The 16,957-nt window shown below is 38.0% G+C and overlaps 1 protein-coding gene across 13 annotated transcripts in view; it reads right to left on the bottom strand.

Annotated features, from left to right (window-relative positions):
- Positions 1-16,957, bottom strand: part of ppfia1 (PTPRF interacting protein alpha 1) — an 80,093-nt gene that overhangs the window by 20,372 nt on the left and 42,764 nt on the right. For 9 of the 13 annotated variants that reach the window (XM_053234724.1, XM_053234720.1, XM_034305085.2 and 6 more), the window contains exons 7-17: positions 16,027-16,248; positions 15,340-15,486; positions 10,928-11,062; positions 10,137-10,196; positions 8,042-8,125; positions 6,626-6,757; positions 5,597-5,659; positions 5,314-5,396; positions 4,302-4,452; positions 1,114-1,337; positions 627-861 (exon numbers count right to left, since the gene is read on the bottom strand). In XM_053234724.1, the coding sequence (XP_053090699.1) occupies positions 627-861; positions 1,114-1,337; positions 4,302-4,452; positions 5,314-5,396; positions 5,597-5,659; positions 6,626-6,757; positions 8,042-8,125; positions 10,137-10,196; positions 10,928-11,062; positions 15,340-15,486; positions 16,027-16,248 (1,536 nt within the window). The remainder of the gene's footprint in view (positions 1-626; positions 862-1,113; positions 1,338-4,301; positions 4,453-5,313; positions 5,397-5,596; positions 5,660-6,625; positions 6,758-8,041; positions 8,126-10,136; positions 10,197-10,927; positions 11,063-15,339; positions 15,487-16,026; positions 16,249-16,957) is intronic. The other 4 variants (XM_053234729.1, XM_053234723.1, XM_053234728.1 and 1 more) reach the window with 1 other exon arrangement.

The following is a 16,957-nucleotide window of genomic DNA, read 5'->3' on the forward strand; positions in this document are numbered from 1 at the left end:
CATGGATTAGTAAACATGGATGCAACAAAAAAATAAATAAATAAATAAAAAATGACATGGAGCAACCTAAATACACAGTAAGGGGTTCAGCGAAAGTCTGAGTGTCCTATTAAAAACTGTTATTCCATCAGTTATCAGAGACTAACATCATCATCTCCATGATGCAAAAAACCCCATTATTTAAAACTTAATCAGATCCTCATATACCACATCGCCTTTGAATTCTGGATTCTGATTCTGGTCCGAAGGTATTGATTAATTTTCTATAACAGCAGCTCTGAACGTAGTGCCGTTGTGATGCTATAAACTTTATTCCAGGCCACACTACCTTCTGAAAGCCCCAGATTTTTTATGTAGGAAGCCAAAACAGACTGTAGTGGTAGTGACGATACAGTGTGTGCTGAATATCAGAATACGCTGATTACCAGCACATGCCTACACACTGATTTTGATGCAGTATGCTTCTCTAGGTGCTATAAGTTATGATCAATAACACTACACTGTTTAGGCTTAAAATTAGTAAACAATAATTTGAGAAATATTATAATGATGCTTGATAACTCATGGAATAGAAGCTCACAGAAGCAGACTCAGACTTTTGGACCTGACATTTTGCTAAGACTTACCAGGGTCATGACTCCCATGCGGTCGATCTCTCTGCTCGGAACTCGCCGAGGGGTGGAGTGACCTGAACCTGGAGGGGAGGAGCCAGAATGTGCTGAGCCGGGGTGGGGGGAACCGTATGAGGGCGGTATCGAGCTCATGGAGCGGAACCGGGAGCCGAGACTTTCACCGCTCCCGACTCTCGACTCGATCTCTTCAGCTCGCAGCGCCGTGTTCTCCTTCTCCTCCTGAATCATTCTGAAGAGATATACATTTGTGAAACACTCTGCACAGGGGTTATAAGAGAACAGTAATGGAACAAAAATAGTGTACTTGTGTGCAATCTAACTGTTAAATGCTCAGCTCCCCAGCTATCATCTAACAATGTACTGTTATATTGCAGCAGAATGCACTGTGTCTGTAATATGTATCTAAAAATCACTAAAATCCACTTCACATAATACTTCAACACACACACATGGAAAAACACACACACACTTTAGGTGGTACCTAATCTCATTGTTGATGGCATCAAGCTGCTCTTGCAGCATTAGAGCAAGTGTTTGTGCATCTGTCTGTCCAGCAGGGGACAGCAGGTCCACTGAACTGAAAATCGTCTCTCGGTCATCCTCCAAATCAGACACGTCCATGTCACTCTCAAACGCGTACGCCACTTTGGCCAACACGTTGGCCTGCTGCACGCGCTCCCATTCCTGCTCGTTCAGGGTCTGCACCTGCACAAACAGGAGAAAGAGAGACAAATATTAAGAATTAGACAATACCGGGAGTTCAATATGTTTCTACCCCTATTGAGATGTCTCTATAAATGAATCAAATGTATGTAGTAACAATAGAAGTGGCTGAACTAGTTTCGCTGAACTTACATGCCTCTGAAGTCCACAGAGCAGGCAGAAAGAAAGTGAAGAGGAAGACAAATATGTCAAATCTGACGCAATTCACCCATTCACCCAGAGAGCAGCAATATTTTAGATTAAAAGGCACTTCCAGTCATTTGGGCATTAAAAAAATGTCATATGTACGCAACCACTTATACAAAAAGCAGTTAATTAAATCATATGCTTGCCTCATAAAACATTGGTTGGCTCAGAAACAACATTTGCACATAAACAATTGAGTAAAATTGCAGAATTCGGCTGTAAATATAAACTCAATTGAAACTACACTCACTGTCCACTTTATTAGGAACACCTGCACATTCAGGAGATGAACAGGTATACAGGTGTTCCTGTTAAAGTGACCCGTGAGTGTATAAACCGGTGAGTGTATATTCTGTGTATATTGTGAGTGTATAAACCGGTGAGTGTATATTCTGTGTATATTGTGAGTGTATAAACCGGTGAGTGTATAAACCGGTGAGTGTATATACTGTGTATATTGTGAGTGTATAAACCGGTGAGTGTATATTCTGTGTATATTGTGAGTGTATAAACCGGTGAGTGTATAAACCGGTGAGTGTATATACTGTGTATATTGTGAGTGTATAAACCGGTGAGTGTATAAACCGGTGAGTGTATATACTGTGTATATTGTGAGTGTATAAACCGGTGAGTGTATAAACCGGTGAGTGTATATACTGTGTATATTGTGAGTGTATAAACCGGTGAGTGTATATTCTGTGTATATTGTGAGTGTATAAACCGGTGAGTGTATAAACCGGTGAGTGTATATACTGTGTATATTGTGAGTGTATAAACCGGTGAGTGTATATACTGTGTATATTGTGAGTGTATAAACCGGTGAGTGTATATTCTGTGTATATTGTGAGTGTATAAACCGGTGAGTATATATTCTGTGTACATTGTGAGTGTATAAACCGGTGAGTGTATAAACCGGTGAGTGTATATTCTGTGTATATTGTGAGTGTATAAACCGGTGAGTGTATATTCTGTGTATATTGTGAGTGTATAAACCGGTGAGTGTATATTCTGTGTACATTGTGAGTGTATAAACCGGTGAGTGTATAAACCGGTGAGTGTATATTCTGTGTATATTGTGAGTGTATAAACCGGTGAGTGTATAAACCGGTGAGTGTATATTCTGTGTATATTGTGAGTGTATAAACCGGTGAGTGTATATACTGTGTATATTGTGAGTGTATAAACCGGTGAGTGTATATTCTGTGTATATTGTGAGTGTATAAACCGGTGAGTGTATATTCTGTGTACATTGTGAGTGTATAAACCGGTGAGTGTATAAACCGGTGAGTGTATATTCTGTGTACATTGTGAGTGTATAAACCGGAGAGTGTATAAACCGGTGAGTGTATATTCTGTGTATATTGTGAGTGTATAAACCGGTGAGTGTATATACTGTGTATATTGTTAGTGTATAAACCGGTGAGTGTATATTCTGTGTACATTGTGAGTGTATAAACCGGTGAGTGTATATTCTGTGTACATTGTGAGTGTATAAACCGGTGAGTGTATATTCTGTGTACATTGTGAGTGTATAAACCGGTGAGTGTATAAACCGGTGAGTGTATATTCTGTGTACATTGTGAGTGTATAAACCGGTGAGTGTATATTCTGTGTACATTGTGAGTGTATAAACCGGTGAGTGTATAAACCGGTGGGTGTATATTCTGTGTACATTGTGAGTGTATAAACCGGTGAGTGTATATTCTGTGTACATTGTGAGTGTATAAACCGGTGAGTGTATATTCTGTGTACATTGTGAGTGTATAAACCGGTGAGTGTATAAACCGGTGAGTGTATATTCTGTGTACACTGTGAGTGTATAAACCGGTGAGTGTATATTCTGTGTATATTGTGAGTGTATAAACTGGTGAGTGTATATTCTGTGTACAATGTGAGTGTATAAACCGGTGAGTGTATATTCTGTGTACATTGTGAGTGTATATTCTGTGTATATTGTGAGTGTATAAACCGGTGAGTGTATATTCTGTGTACACTGTGAGTGTATAAACCGGTGAGTGTATATTCTGTGTATATTGTGAGTGTATAAACCGGTGAGTGTATATTCTGTGTACAATGTGAGTGTATAAACCGGTGAGTGTATAAACCGGTGAGTGTATATTCTGTGTACATTGTGAGTGTATAAACCGGTGAGTGTATATTCTGTGTACATTGTGAGTGTATATTCTGTGTATATTGTGAGTGTATAAACCGGTGAGTGTATATTCTGTGTATATTGTGAGTGTATAAACCGGTGAGTGTATATTCTGTGTACATTGTGAGTGTATATTCTGTGTATATTGTGAGTGTATAAACCGGTGAGTGTATATTCTGTGTATATTGTGAGTGTATAAACCGGTGAGTATATATTCTGTGTACAATGTGAGTGTATAAACCGGTGAGTGTATATTCTGTGTACATTGTGAGTGTATATTCTGTGTATATTGTGAGTGTATAAACCGGTGAGTGTATATTCTGTGTATATTGTGAGTGTATAAACCGGTGAGTGTATATTCTGTGTATATTGTGAGTGTATATTCTGTGTACATTGTGAGTGTATAAAACGGTGAGTGTATATTCTCATATGAATCAATTATAATGCATAATTCTTTCAAACATTTGAAATCTGTAAGCTATGCTCAGTACCTGAATCTGGTGCTTGTGAATGCTGCTGTAACATATGTTGTTCCCACTATGGAATAATAAACTTGCCTAATACTGCTGATGAATAAAACTACTCGGGTTAGAATTTCCAAGTCTCACCTTGGAGGGCTCGTCTCGTAGAGCAGCAGCCCGGCCCTTCTGAGGTCGCCTCAGCACCAGTGAGCTGCTGTACTGGTCAGAATGGCTGTCAATCATGGAGGACGCAGAGACTGGGTACCTGAAGTCTGGCGTGCTGCCCATGTGAGAGCGCCTACATAATAATAATAATAATAATAATAATAATAATAATAATAATGTCTTTAGATTAAGCTTGGATTAATAGGTTTAGAGATTACTGGACTGAAACAGTATGACACTTCCAGACCTGCCAACCCCGAAGAAGTAAAAACACCGTGAACGGTACATATATAAAATAATAATAACAATAATAATAATAATAAATGAATAAATAAATAATAATAATAATAATAATAACAGTGTATTTTGGATATATTACTGAATTACTGAAATCAGGACCATGAAATTGTTCCACATGGCTGACAACCGTTTGAAACAAACAGCTTTTTTAATCAGCGTCCAATTATTATTATCATTAAAATGATTTATAAACTGTTAGATTTGACACTTTGTTGTAAAACAATTTAATCTTGTTTTTTGTAATTAAAAAAAAAAAAAAAAAAAAAAAAAAAAAAAAAAAAAAGAATACAAGCTTTTTCTCTTCCATGGCATTTTTGACCATTTTTAACTGAAAGCTTCAGGTGGCTGAAATTTATCTATGTTCTGCATCCCTAATAAATAGTTATTTGAAGTTAACTACATACTTGTCTAATGTTAGCAAAGTCAAATATACACTGATAGATTTTATTCCACAGTAATGAACTCAAAAGACGACTGCCCGTTTGACATATTTTTGAGCAAGCAGCATACTTCGATGTTAACATGTGAAGCTCCTATGCAAACTACATGAAGGCTGGCAAGTCTTGAGCATTGTTAACACTCTATTTAAGGTGTGTGTCAGAGACCAGAAGGTTGTGAGATTGAATCCCACAAGTCCTGCAGAGAAACTACTGGGAGTTATGTATAAGGAGTTTCGAGTGAGTGAGAGTCTCACCCCTGGTGCAGCAAAGAGTTACTCCTGCTGCGATCTTGATCGTTCTCTGATCGCATTGTCTCAATCTGGATCAGGAGCTGCTCCTAAAATACATAAGGATAATAATGATCTTAATACAATAATAATAATGCACAGATACTCATGCGAATGAAGGTATTAAAGAGGTTTAAAAGGATTAAAAGGATTCTTCATTAACATAAAACTAAATACTTAGACACTGAATAAGTCCTGAGAACAAGTAGATGACTACACAAAGCTGATGAAAGACATAAGAAGTCTGTACCTTTTCATGATGAGACTCTTCAATCAGTTTCTTCGTGTGCTCCAGCTCACGGATGAGGGCGTTCTACACGCACAAACAAAAACAACCATAAGGTATACAGGCACCAAGGAACGAAATGCACAGAAAAAATGCTTCATATAATAGCTGCCTATATTTATATTTACTTATATTATTACACTTGCCTATAACCAATGCCTAGATTTAATCTTGTACACATAATTTTATTTCTATAATAATATACACACAACAATATACACAATGTAATCAATTAATATAATAAATTAATTACACCTAAAATGAACATATAACAAAATGGATTTTCAAAACAGCAGCAAAAATATACTAAGTATTTATATAATATTAATATGATACTTTAGGTATATATTGCATATGTATATAAAATGCAATATATATTACAGTACTGGGGCTAATATTGAGGGGCTTTTTATTTTTATTTATTATTTTATTTGCTATTTTTTATTAATGCTTATTGTTTATTATTGTTTTTAATTATTGTTTATTTTGTGGGCTTTTTATTTTTATTAAATGTTTATTTTCTTTTTTATTACTGTTTAATGTAGTGTTTTTATTATTGTAGTTTTTATTTATAGTTTATTTTTATTAATATTTGGGCCCATTTTATTTCTTATTATTGTTTGGGGGCTTTTTATCTCTATTTTCTTCTGTCTCAGATTTCAGACTATGTCTACTACGAACTTGTGAAATTCAATATATATATATATATATATATATATATATATATATATATATATATATATATATATATACATATATATAAAAAGAGTATCAAAATATAATATGCACCACTTCTGAGAGAAAGCAAGCTAGTGAGCTTTCTTTCTCCTCTCTCTCCTTCCTTTTAGGAAAGCCAGGGCAGAACCAAAACAGGACACGATAAGAATAATAATGATCAACTTGTACTGGTTTTTAATAACTGAGGAAATAAAACAGCTCTTGCTAGCAGACTCTGCCTTTTTGGAGCTGACTGTGTGAAAGCTCCAGCAATACCTTGTCCTCCAGCGCAGCCATTCTCTCCTTTAGATGCAGCTGAAGTCTCTCGTTGGACTCGGAGAGAAGTTTATCCACCGTCTCAGACAAACGCTTGTTGTGCTCTTCGTTCATCTTCTCACGCTGACGAGCCTTCGATCACAATCACAACACACAGATGAGTTTAATGGGTTTGTTACAGCAGGATAATTGTGTCTGACTCACAATCCTCTATGGCTTGAGTTTAATAGCAGTAGGAACAAAGGAGATTTTATATGCTCCCTGTCTTTCAAAAAAAAAAAAAAAAAGGCATAAGTAGAGGGCCCGTTTCATTTTTATTTATTCACAACAGATTGTTCTCTTTTAACAAATGTCTTAAACCAGATTATTTTGGATTTATGTAGAACCAAGCACTGCTATGAAAGCTATGAAAACATGAAGCTGGGGCTGATTTCTTTCTAGCCCAGACTGTAGATTCATGCACACTCTCAGTCATACTCTCAGTCGTACTCTCAGTCGTGTCGGGTGATTACTATAACTGATCATCATTGGGGCTGCTATTTTTCAGTGCACTTCTCTGACACATTTGTCATCACTGACACGCCATCAGCAGCGACTGAGAAGAGTATGAGAAATACAGTCATGCGTGTTATTAACACGAATGAGGTGGATTAGTTACTCATCATCCGTTTTTCCCTTCAAAATGTCTTAGTCCAATCAGAGTACACATTCAAACGACAAAGGAACGATGGCAAAAAGGGTTAAAACCTAACCAGGGCATTACAAACTTATAAAAAATTAAAATTGAAGAAAAAAAGAAAAAAGAAAAAAAAAAGAAAAAAAAAAAAATCATGAATGCTGCCTCTCTGCCTCTGTGTGTGTGTGATTGTCACTCTTATTATGCCATCAATGAGACATAATGATACGATGCATTGCTCAACCCTAATAGCTCCGTTGTTAAGGTGCTGATAGACATCAGATTTTAGTCGTCCCATCTAATATCATGACTAGTCATCGCTGAATATCCTACAGTATCCGCTTACAGCTTCTCATTTCTATATAGGCCAACATTAAAATGCCATAAAACACTACAACAGGGGTGTGACGATTCAGTTATTCAGTGACAGAAACAGCTAGAATATTGTTAAATGTGGAACTGTTAAGAAGATCAGTCTTGAGTAGTTCATCAGAAACACTGCTTTCTATGATTTAACACCACTTTAAAATCATTTAAAAACTCAATTCAAGTGGTACACTACAACTGCATCATTACATAAAGCTAACACTATAACTAATTCAGATTTCTTTATTTTGGTATGCAGTCATGCTTATATAAAGTCACGCCCTGATTGCAGAGTGAACACTGTTCCTGTTCACAATGTGAAAAATAAATCGACTCTCTAATCCGTGTCCAGCTTACGAACTTTAACCTCTCACCCTGAGCAGTTCCTGGTTTTTCTCCTCCAGCTGAGCCTCCATCTGTCGCAGGCGCTCCTCCACGTTGCCGTGCCTTTCCTCAGCCTGAGGAAGAGGAAACCGGTGATCGGAATTGGCAAAACTGAATTTAAGCACTTTGACGTAACAGCTCGAAAAGGACAAACACGCAAAGGACATATGAGAAATAAATACAGACACACAATCCCAGATGCTTAGGATTCAGCACAGCAGCCTGACAAAAAACCCGGCAAATATCCGAACATATCATGCAAAAAAAAAACAAAACACAGAACCCAGAAACGCACGATACATGAGGGCTGCAACAACGAATCCCTAACACTGATAAAATTCAATAATAAAAATAATTGCTAACAAATTTCATTAGTGATTAGTTCTTGTACGTCATGAAGCATGCTGTGACACACACGACGTCACTTCACGCCACAAGTAACAACACTATTGAATCAATTAGCTTATGAGTAGATCTATTTTCTCAACACAGCAGTGATGATAAACGCTAAATCGTTTAATTTTCTTAGTATATTAATATATATTGTGTGTCATTGTCATAAAGCTATTGGTTCACATCAGTCCCTGATTCCAGACATCGAAAACTAACCCCAAAGATTTGGAGTCGATTCCACACTCTGAAAAATGATTCACCAACGGAAATGAATTTAGCATCGGAGTGTTTCGGTTAGTGATTAGCCTTTGTGTTGAATCTGAACGCTTGGAACTGAACAAATCAGGGCTTGAAATGCAGATATGACCCTCTCCACTTGGTCCACTGATCACATTGCAATACAGCTGCCATAAAGTATGCAGCATCAGTAAGGAAAATGCGAGGTATGCCGTGATTTTAAGTTAATTCGGGTGTCTAATTAGAAAATAAAAGTGGTATACAATAGGCCATGACGGACTGTCTGTAGAAGTATTTTAAAATAAAAACAGTCAGTATATTATAGGATATTCTTCTAACCAAACTAATTGATTCATCAAAAACAAAGCAAAAAAAATCAATCGATTAAGTAATTATCTAAATAATCATTAGTTGCAGCCCTATAATACACAGCACATAAAACTTCATGGGGTGACAAGGAGTGGGAGTGATCTGAAGCAACACTGAAAACGTTTTTTGTGTTTGTGCTCAGTTAAAGTACGTAGCTCTGGAGTGAATATTAAGTTGCTGACCTGAAGATTTCTGGATAAGATACAAAAAAAAAAAAAAAAAAACAGAGCCTGTTTATGTTTGAATAAGGTAGTTGTTCTGTTTAGAATGATGATCCTTTAATAAATGCATTGCTCTTCAATACATCTGTGTAGAGATAACTGACAGCTTTGTATGTGCATTTGTAATACTGAGAACGTATGTCATTAGGCATTTGTTTAATGAGTGCAGTGAAGGTTTTTACTGTTAAGGGACTCTGACTGAGTGAACATGCCAATGTCAGTGAAAACAGAGGGAAAAAAAAAAAAAAAAAACGCCAGAACTGAATGACGTATACGTTGGTCTATGGTGTGTTTGGGGCCTTTTACTTCATGCACATGAATGAGTGCAAACATGCATGCTTTCATCAAATTGTGCTAGTGTGGGTTTATGCCAGCTTTTTCCAACAATGATGTAAACAATAGCTGCTCAAGTATGAGCACCCTCTTGTTGAGAATCTGTAGCGCGTAAAATATTAGTGAGCGAGACACAAGCCTGACCCGTGAGGTGGAAGCTGATCTTCTAGTGTACTTCTCTACACTGTATCTCTACACAAGATGCAACATAGAAAAGACTTTCATCACACTGAAGCTAATTCTAATGCTGATCTGGAAGAGGGAGAAAAGAAAACAATCAATCTAGTGTGTGTGTGTGTGTGTGTGTGTGTTCTTGTTGATGGGGGGAACTGCACTGCCACGTGCGGTGTATGGCACCAGTTCTGTACACAACATGGCTCCAGTGAATTTCCTGTTAGGGTTGTGATGTGTTTTTAGTGAACAGGAAGTGATTTGGGAGTGGAGGGGACAGCCACAGACGGGTAGAACAGGCAGGGGACAGGGATGGACATAGAGGTCTCGTTTTATTTTTCTTGTCTGAAGTGCAATGTACCTTCCTCTGCGCTTTAGTCTCCTTAGTATCCTTAGAGGCACAGCACACAGAACGATCAGACTACAGGACAAGCAGGAAGGACAGGAAGGACAGAGAGAGAGAAAGAGAGAGAGAGAGTAAGAAGAAGAGTTAAACAGAGTGTGGGAAGGAAGGAGATGTAACAAGGGCAGAGACAAGAAGAGACAAAGCAAACAAAAAAAATAACAAAGAGGAAAAGCCAAATATAAATGAAAAAATAGATTGTCAAATGACACAGAGAGAGAAATTAGAAAAAAGAACAACAGAATAAAAGATAGTGAGAAAGGAAAGGAAGGCATGAGAGCAAAAGAGATTTTAGTGCAGAAGATGCTACACTTGGAGAGAGATCGAGAAAACAGCTTTTACAGCAAGCAAGGAAAAAAGGTAAAGAGAGGACACACGGTAAAGGTCATCATTGAGGATACACTTAGACAACAAGAACAAATAAGCCTGTTAACCAGATTAAATGAGTTTAAAGCACAGTCTGTCCACGGAGACACTGCAAGGGAGGAGAGAGAATGATCGGGAAAAAAAAGCAAATTCACACAAACAAAACCAGACACCAAGTAAAACCTCGACATAACAGTAAACAGGATACGACTGAACTACTGTCTTTACAAACCAAACTTTGAAATTGTTTGCTGAAATGTTAGAGCAGGAAATCAGAGTTCACTCAGCAGGCTCCATAATAAGCCAATCAGTGTTATTATACTAACATACAATACTAACAGCTCACACACGCAACCACTTGATGTGTAGTGGGTGTGGCTAACCTTGCTGAGGGCAGCGACTCTTTGAGCAAGCTCCGCCTCCACCTCGGGAAGCGTCTCGGCCTTGCGGATGGTCTGCTGGAGTTTCTGCTCGGCGAGCTCGAGCCGCTCCTGCAGCTGCCTGTTCTTCTCCTCCGTCTGATTGAGAAGGAAAAACACATCAGTCACATTGTATCCTGCTGAAAAGCAGCCAGATTACATTTCTATATCAAAATAAAGAGGCAGGATTACAATCACTATATCTAACCAGATAAAGGAAATACAGTTAGAGGAAAACAACCCACAACGGGGTATTGCAAGTTGATTATTATCCTGTAACAACACATCTCAAAGTGTTTTATTCCTCTTATACCACAGTGACTTGTGCTTTTAATCCATTTATAGCTATAGTTATGGTTGTGGAACATCTGTGGGACAAGCTCATTCCTGTTATCACTTACATTTTAATGACTATAAATGTCATTCCTTCACCAGTCTCTATTTTTTCCTTTCTTGAAGTTAATAAGAAAAAAAAACAAAGCTCGTCATATTACAGAGAACTGGAAAGCATAAACTCTTCTCTTCTGTCTCTTCTGAAGAGTGGCTGACACTCAAGACTTCTTCCATAAATGTTAAATAAATGTCTCCCTACACAAAATTTCACCATGATAATGTTTTTTCATTCTTGTTTTATTATTAAACTAACATATTATATTTATTAGATTAGATTGGCAGAGCACACAAAGAAGCAAACAATTTCCCTTCACTGGAACTAAGGATCCCAAACATGTTCCAGCATGACAATGTCTGCGCACAAAGCGAGCTCCATGAAGACATGCTTTGCCAAGTTTGGAGTGGAAGAACATGAGTGATGTGCACAGAACTCTGACTGAACCCCGCTGAACACCTTTGGGATGAACTGGAATGCTGATTACACCCCAGGTCTCCTCGCCTGACCTCACTAATGCTCTTGTAGCTGAATGAACACAAATCCCCACAGTGACGCTTCAAAATCTAGTGGAAAGCCTTCCCAGAAGAGTGGAGGTTATTATAACAGCAAAGAAGGAACTATATCTGAAATGAGATGTTCAAAAAGCACATGGGTGCAATGGTCAGGTGTCCACAAACCTTTGGCCATTTAGTGTACTAGGTAAGCAAATAAAAAAATATTAATCTATAGTACCCAGAGTTAAAAGCATCATCTTATCATCTACTTTTTCTTAATCAATACCAGCCTCAAAATCAGACTTTGTGTAAAAATCTGCACTGCAGATCAATCCAATAAACCATGTCAAAACGAACACACAATGAAAATGTCAAGGATTGTCTACATATTGCCAGTCAATCAAGTAGGCAGAAGAGGAAAAACAGCAACTGTGCTGCTTTTAAACCTTAAAACTATATTATATTTAAGTGTAATTCCTGAAACACTCTTCACTAAGTAGGAGTAATGGAGCTGCTCATTATAGAAAAGATGTGGAAGTGGGTTCATACATAAGACCTCTGTTAAACGTTTTAGTGATTGAAGTTTAAAAAATGTCATGTAAGCAGTGCTTTCAGTGTTGAACATGACATTAGCTTACTCTGTGCTGTGGTGCGTGTAGCTATGATTTAATGAATTAATCTACAGCCTTATAACAGTTACAGTTTTCAATTGATATTTAAATTTGATACCCAGCTTCAGTTTTAACTGAGAGATTCTTAAATAATAAAAATCAGCTGAGAGAAATGGTAGATTTTGGTGGTGTGTTCAGTCTTTTGGAACAGTCTCTCTGTGTGTGTGTGTTTCTAAATCTGTGTTGGAGTCCTTGTATGGAGGACTTGCTGTGCTTCGTTTTCCTGTGAATAGTGAATTCAAAGATAAGAGTTCTGGCGCTGCCAAAGTGCTGTGGGCCTTTCTAAAGGGAAAAAAAAAAAAAAAAAAAAAAAAGAGAGTGAGAGGAAGAGAGTGAGATTTACATGCTGGTTGCCATGGTTACAGTGGTAGCGTCAAGCTACTGCAATGACCATCTGCACTTTTTTTTTTTTTTTCCAAATGAGCAGATAAATGTTTATTTAACATCTGTCAATAAACCAGTTTTGATCCCCATTCTCAAGAAAATTAAAACTCCATATCAATGCCCATGGCTTTTGAATAGGATGTCCAGTAAGCTCATATAGGTGTGATGATCAGGTGTACACATACTGTTGGCCATAAAGTGTGTGTGTGTGCGCGTGTGCGTGTGCGTGTGTGTGTGTGTGTGTGTGTGTGTGTGTGTGAAACTAACAGGTCACTCTGCAGCAACTCATACCAGCATTCACTTTGGGATTTAAGGGCTCTTTCACACCTATTATTTGGTTTGATGAAGAAGAAGTGAACAGTGAAATGCTTTTCTTTGCATATCCCAGGTTGTTAGGAACTTGGGGTCAGAGCGCAGGGTCAGCCATACAGCAGAGAGGGTTAAGCCTTGCTCAAGGGCCCAACAGTGGAAGCTTGGCAGTGTTAGAGCTTGAACCCCTGACCTTCTGATCAGTAAGAGTCTTAGTTTTTGAGCCACCACTGCAAGCTATGGTACTTGTCTATCTCGGCAGGAGAGACGACTTTGCGCAGCCTTAATCAAGCAGCAATCAAGTCTGAATCAGAATTCCGGATATTTTTTGGTTCCTCTGCTACTTGTTTTGGTTTCAAACTGCACATAATTAGGCAAACCAAAAAGCAAAAACATTTGACTGAGGGGCGTGTACAGCTGAAAACATCATCAGTCATCGTTCGTTCATCAGTCAGTCATATGGCGACAGAAAAAAAGACAAACCTTGTCTTTTGCAAAATAATGACTTTAAACCATTTTGTGGGGAGCATCCAGTGTTTCTTTACTCCATTTGCTCGTCAGTCCAAAAATCCAAAACACATGGCATTTCTTAAGAGCTATGTGCTTTGGTTCAGTTCATGCCTTGTGCATCTACAAAAATAAAAATAAAAAAAAACATGCAGCATGTTTGGTTCATGTACTGGGCTTTCAGACTGGAATCGACCACACTAGAGTTCAGTTGGAACTGGATCTAGACCACCAGACACGGCTGCTTTGGTCCACACCTGACTGCATTAACAGCCTGTAATCAAACTTCCATGGGTGTCTACCATTTCAAACATTTCTCTTTCAGCATAATTTGGAAGGGATATCTAATAGGACACTATTTTTCCCCACTACGACACATTATCCATGAGCTCCACTGTCCCTGACTCTAACTGGTGATCACTACATTGCTTAGCTTCTCATTTCTCATTGAAATGAAAGGTTACTATATTACACAGCCTTGCCCACTTTGCTTCACTGATGCCCACTCTGCCTCCTGTGGCTAAAAATCACCACCTCTCACTGAAAAGAAGTGATTTCATGCAGGATGACACCACAAATGCAGAAGCTGCTTTGCATAAAGCTAAGAATGGATGGTGTTAGCTGACAGAAATAAACATACACACACAAAGGGAGGGAGTGCTATATAATCATGTACACTGGGAATTTACAAAAAATTTCAAACAAAAAACAGCTCCTGGCTCTTTTTTTTATCCATCAGCTTTATATCAGATCAAGGAAGGCTGGTTCTTCTGCATCAGTGCAGCAAAATGTGTGGAATGTACTGCTTTTCAGAATTAAAGATCCATTCTGTCCCAAACGCTTACTAACTTCTTACTAAAACATGTCCATATGAAGAAACATTATACAGTATAGACTCCAAACGCTCAAGACTGTCAGTATTCACATGATAGTATGACATTCTTGGTGGACACAAGGTTTGTGTGTATTACCCATAATGCATTGCTGTCATTTTTAAGACAGAAGATGGCTAGTGTCTCAAAGTATATATTAGAGAAGTGGATAAAGACAGGGATTTTTCTGTTTGTTTGTTTGTTTGTTTAGGGAACACCTAATTACTCTATTAACTAGCAGGTTATTAGATAGCTCCAAAGTTTTTATACCACTCTTGAATTCTTGATTATGATTGGTCAGAGGAAGATGATGAATTCTCTATAACAGCAGATTAATGCACTCTTCCTAATATGTCTTCATTTCTAGTAATAGCTTATACAAGGACAGACACTCTATGTAAACAGACTTTAAAAAAATCACTGATATGGTTAAGCTTTCTGTAAGAAGATGTTTATTTAGAATTTCTGGAAGGAGTCTCCAGTGTCCGAGTTTGGTAATAGTCAGAGATAATTCTTCAGGCTAGAGGGCTTTGTGCTTTGTAGTTCCTTCTGCTATGAACGTAAACACTGAACAAATGTGAACAGATAAAAATTTGAATCAAAAATTCTGTAGTGTAAGAGGAATAAAGCACTGCAGTTGTAGGGCTGGTAACAGCACGCCCCCCGTTCCATACGTATTACACTGTACTAAGGAGTGTACTAATTTCTGTTTTAATGAATGTGTTTGGAAGAAAGAAAAAAAACAGACCTGGCGGAAGAGAGACTCCTTGTTGGCAAGTTCGTTCTCGAGTTTGTCGTTCAGGTCGTGGACAGATGTTGCTTCTCTCTGAGCTGCCAGGTAGCGTTTCTCTAGTGTCGTTATCCTCTCCTCCATGTCATCCTTCTGAGCGAGAGACTAAAAACAGACAGAGATCAGTCGCAGCACAGGCTGTGAGTATTATCGAATAACTCAAATATTAAGCATATTTTATGGTAAATATGTTGTTTATTTACTCATTTATTTATTGAATTCATGAACTTTTTATTCATGGTTACCAGTTTGTGTTAAAATATTTTAAACATTGTGTATTACATTAAAAGTACTTGTCCTAGTTTTTTTTAAATAGATGTTGGTCCAGGTTTGCATTATTTATGTTTATTTTTAAGTCATTAAAAAAAAAAAAAAAAATTAGAGCGACTGGCAAACTTTTAAACCAATGTAATCCATATCAAACAGACTCCTAATTACAATAAATCAATAATAATAATGACTGTAACAATAATAATAGTTGATGGTGATCTCCACCATCATGATGTCATATTAAAATAAATAAAATTCGAGACCACTGTCTACAAATGATGAGAAAAACAACCATTCCATCTCTTCTGACAAGCTTTCGTAAGTCTGCCAAACACGTGGAAGAAGTGATGAGGTGTATTTGTGCATGAGCATCACCTCTCGTATGTCCCTTTGGAGGCGAGTGTTCATGTCCTCTGACTTGATGAGGTCTTTCCGGGCTGTGTCCAGATCCTCCTCCAGCTCGCTCACTCTGCTGCTGAGGGAAACGACACGCTCCTTCATCTGCAGCAGCTCTTTGCTCTGTCTGTCCATCACCTCCTGCAGCTCTGACACCTTTCCCACCTCCTCGTCAGGACCCAGAGATCCATCTGATGACCTCTAAAAATGAGAATCAAACCCGAGTTAGAAATCGCGCCTACACACTGTACGCTTTCCCATTTTCTCTGCTGCGCATGAATGACTAAGCATATTTGTGTACGGTCTTTCGTATATCCAAAAATAATTCACAATGCAGAAAAATAAAACAATAAAAACAGACAAATATGCGGTCTTGCATTTAACAAAGCTTATTTAATCAATAGCGCTTTATTAAGCCCCATATGAGCTGAACAAATGTTATCATGCTTTAACATAGCTGCTCTAACTCCTCAGCTCTTTAAAAAGCCATGAGGATATGGGTTTCTTCAGATTAATAATTATTTAATTCAAACATTAAAGGACATATTTAACTGACAGTTGTGAACTATGTTTTCTCAACTCTGCTTGCGTACTCCTCACCGTGGTCAAATGCATTTTTGGTAACAGACACATTGGGGGCGGGAATTGTTGCTTCATAATGGACTTGGTGTGAAGTGTAATAAAGGTAATGAAAAACAAAAAAATTATAAACAATTCACACATTTGGCCCCTGTGTGGCGCAACAGAAAAGGGTTCGCCCTATCGTATGTCTTGAGTTCCGAGCACGAATCCCAATGATGCCACAGCCATCCGTGGCCAGGAGCTAAGGGAACACACACAGTGACCGGAAGGAGCCGCAGCCCATCAGAAGGAACAGTGAGCGAGAGAGCGTGTTCGAGTATAAACAAAC

The sequence above is a fragment of the Pangasianodon hypophthalmus genome, chromosome 6 (genome assembly GCF_027358585.1).
Source record: "Pangasianodon hypophthalmus isolate fPanHyp1 chromosome 6, fPanHyp1.pri, whole genome shotgun sequence".
Taxonomy (NCBI): Eukaryota; Metazoa; Chordata; class Actinopteri; order Siluriformes; family Pangasiidae; genus Pangasianodon; species Pangasianodon hypophthalmus.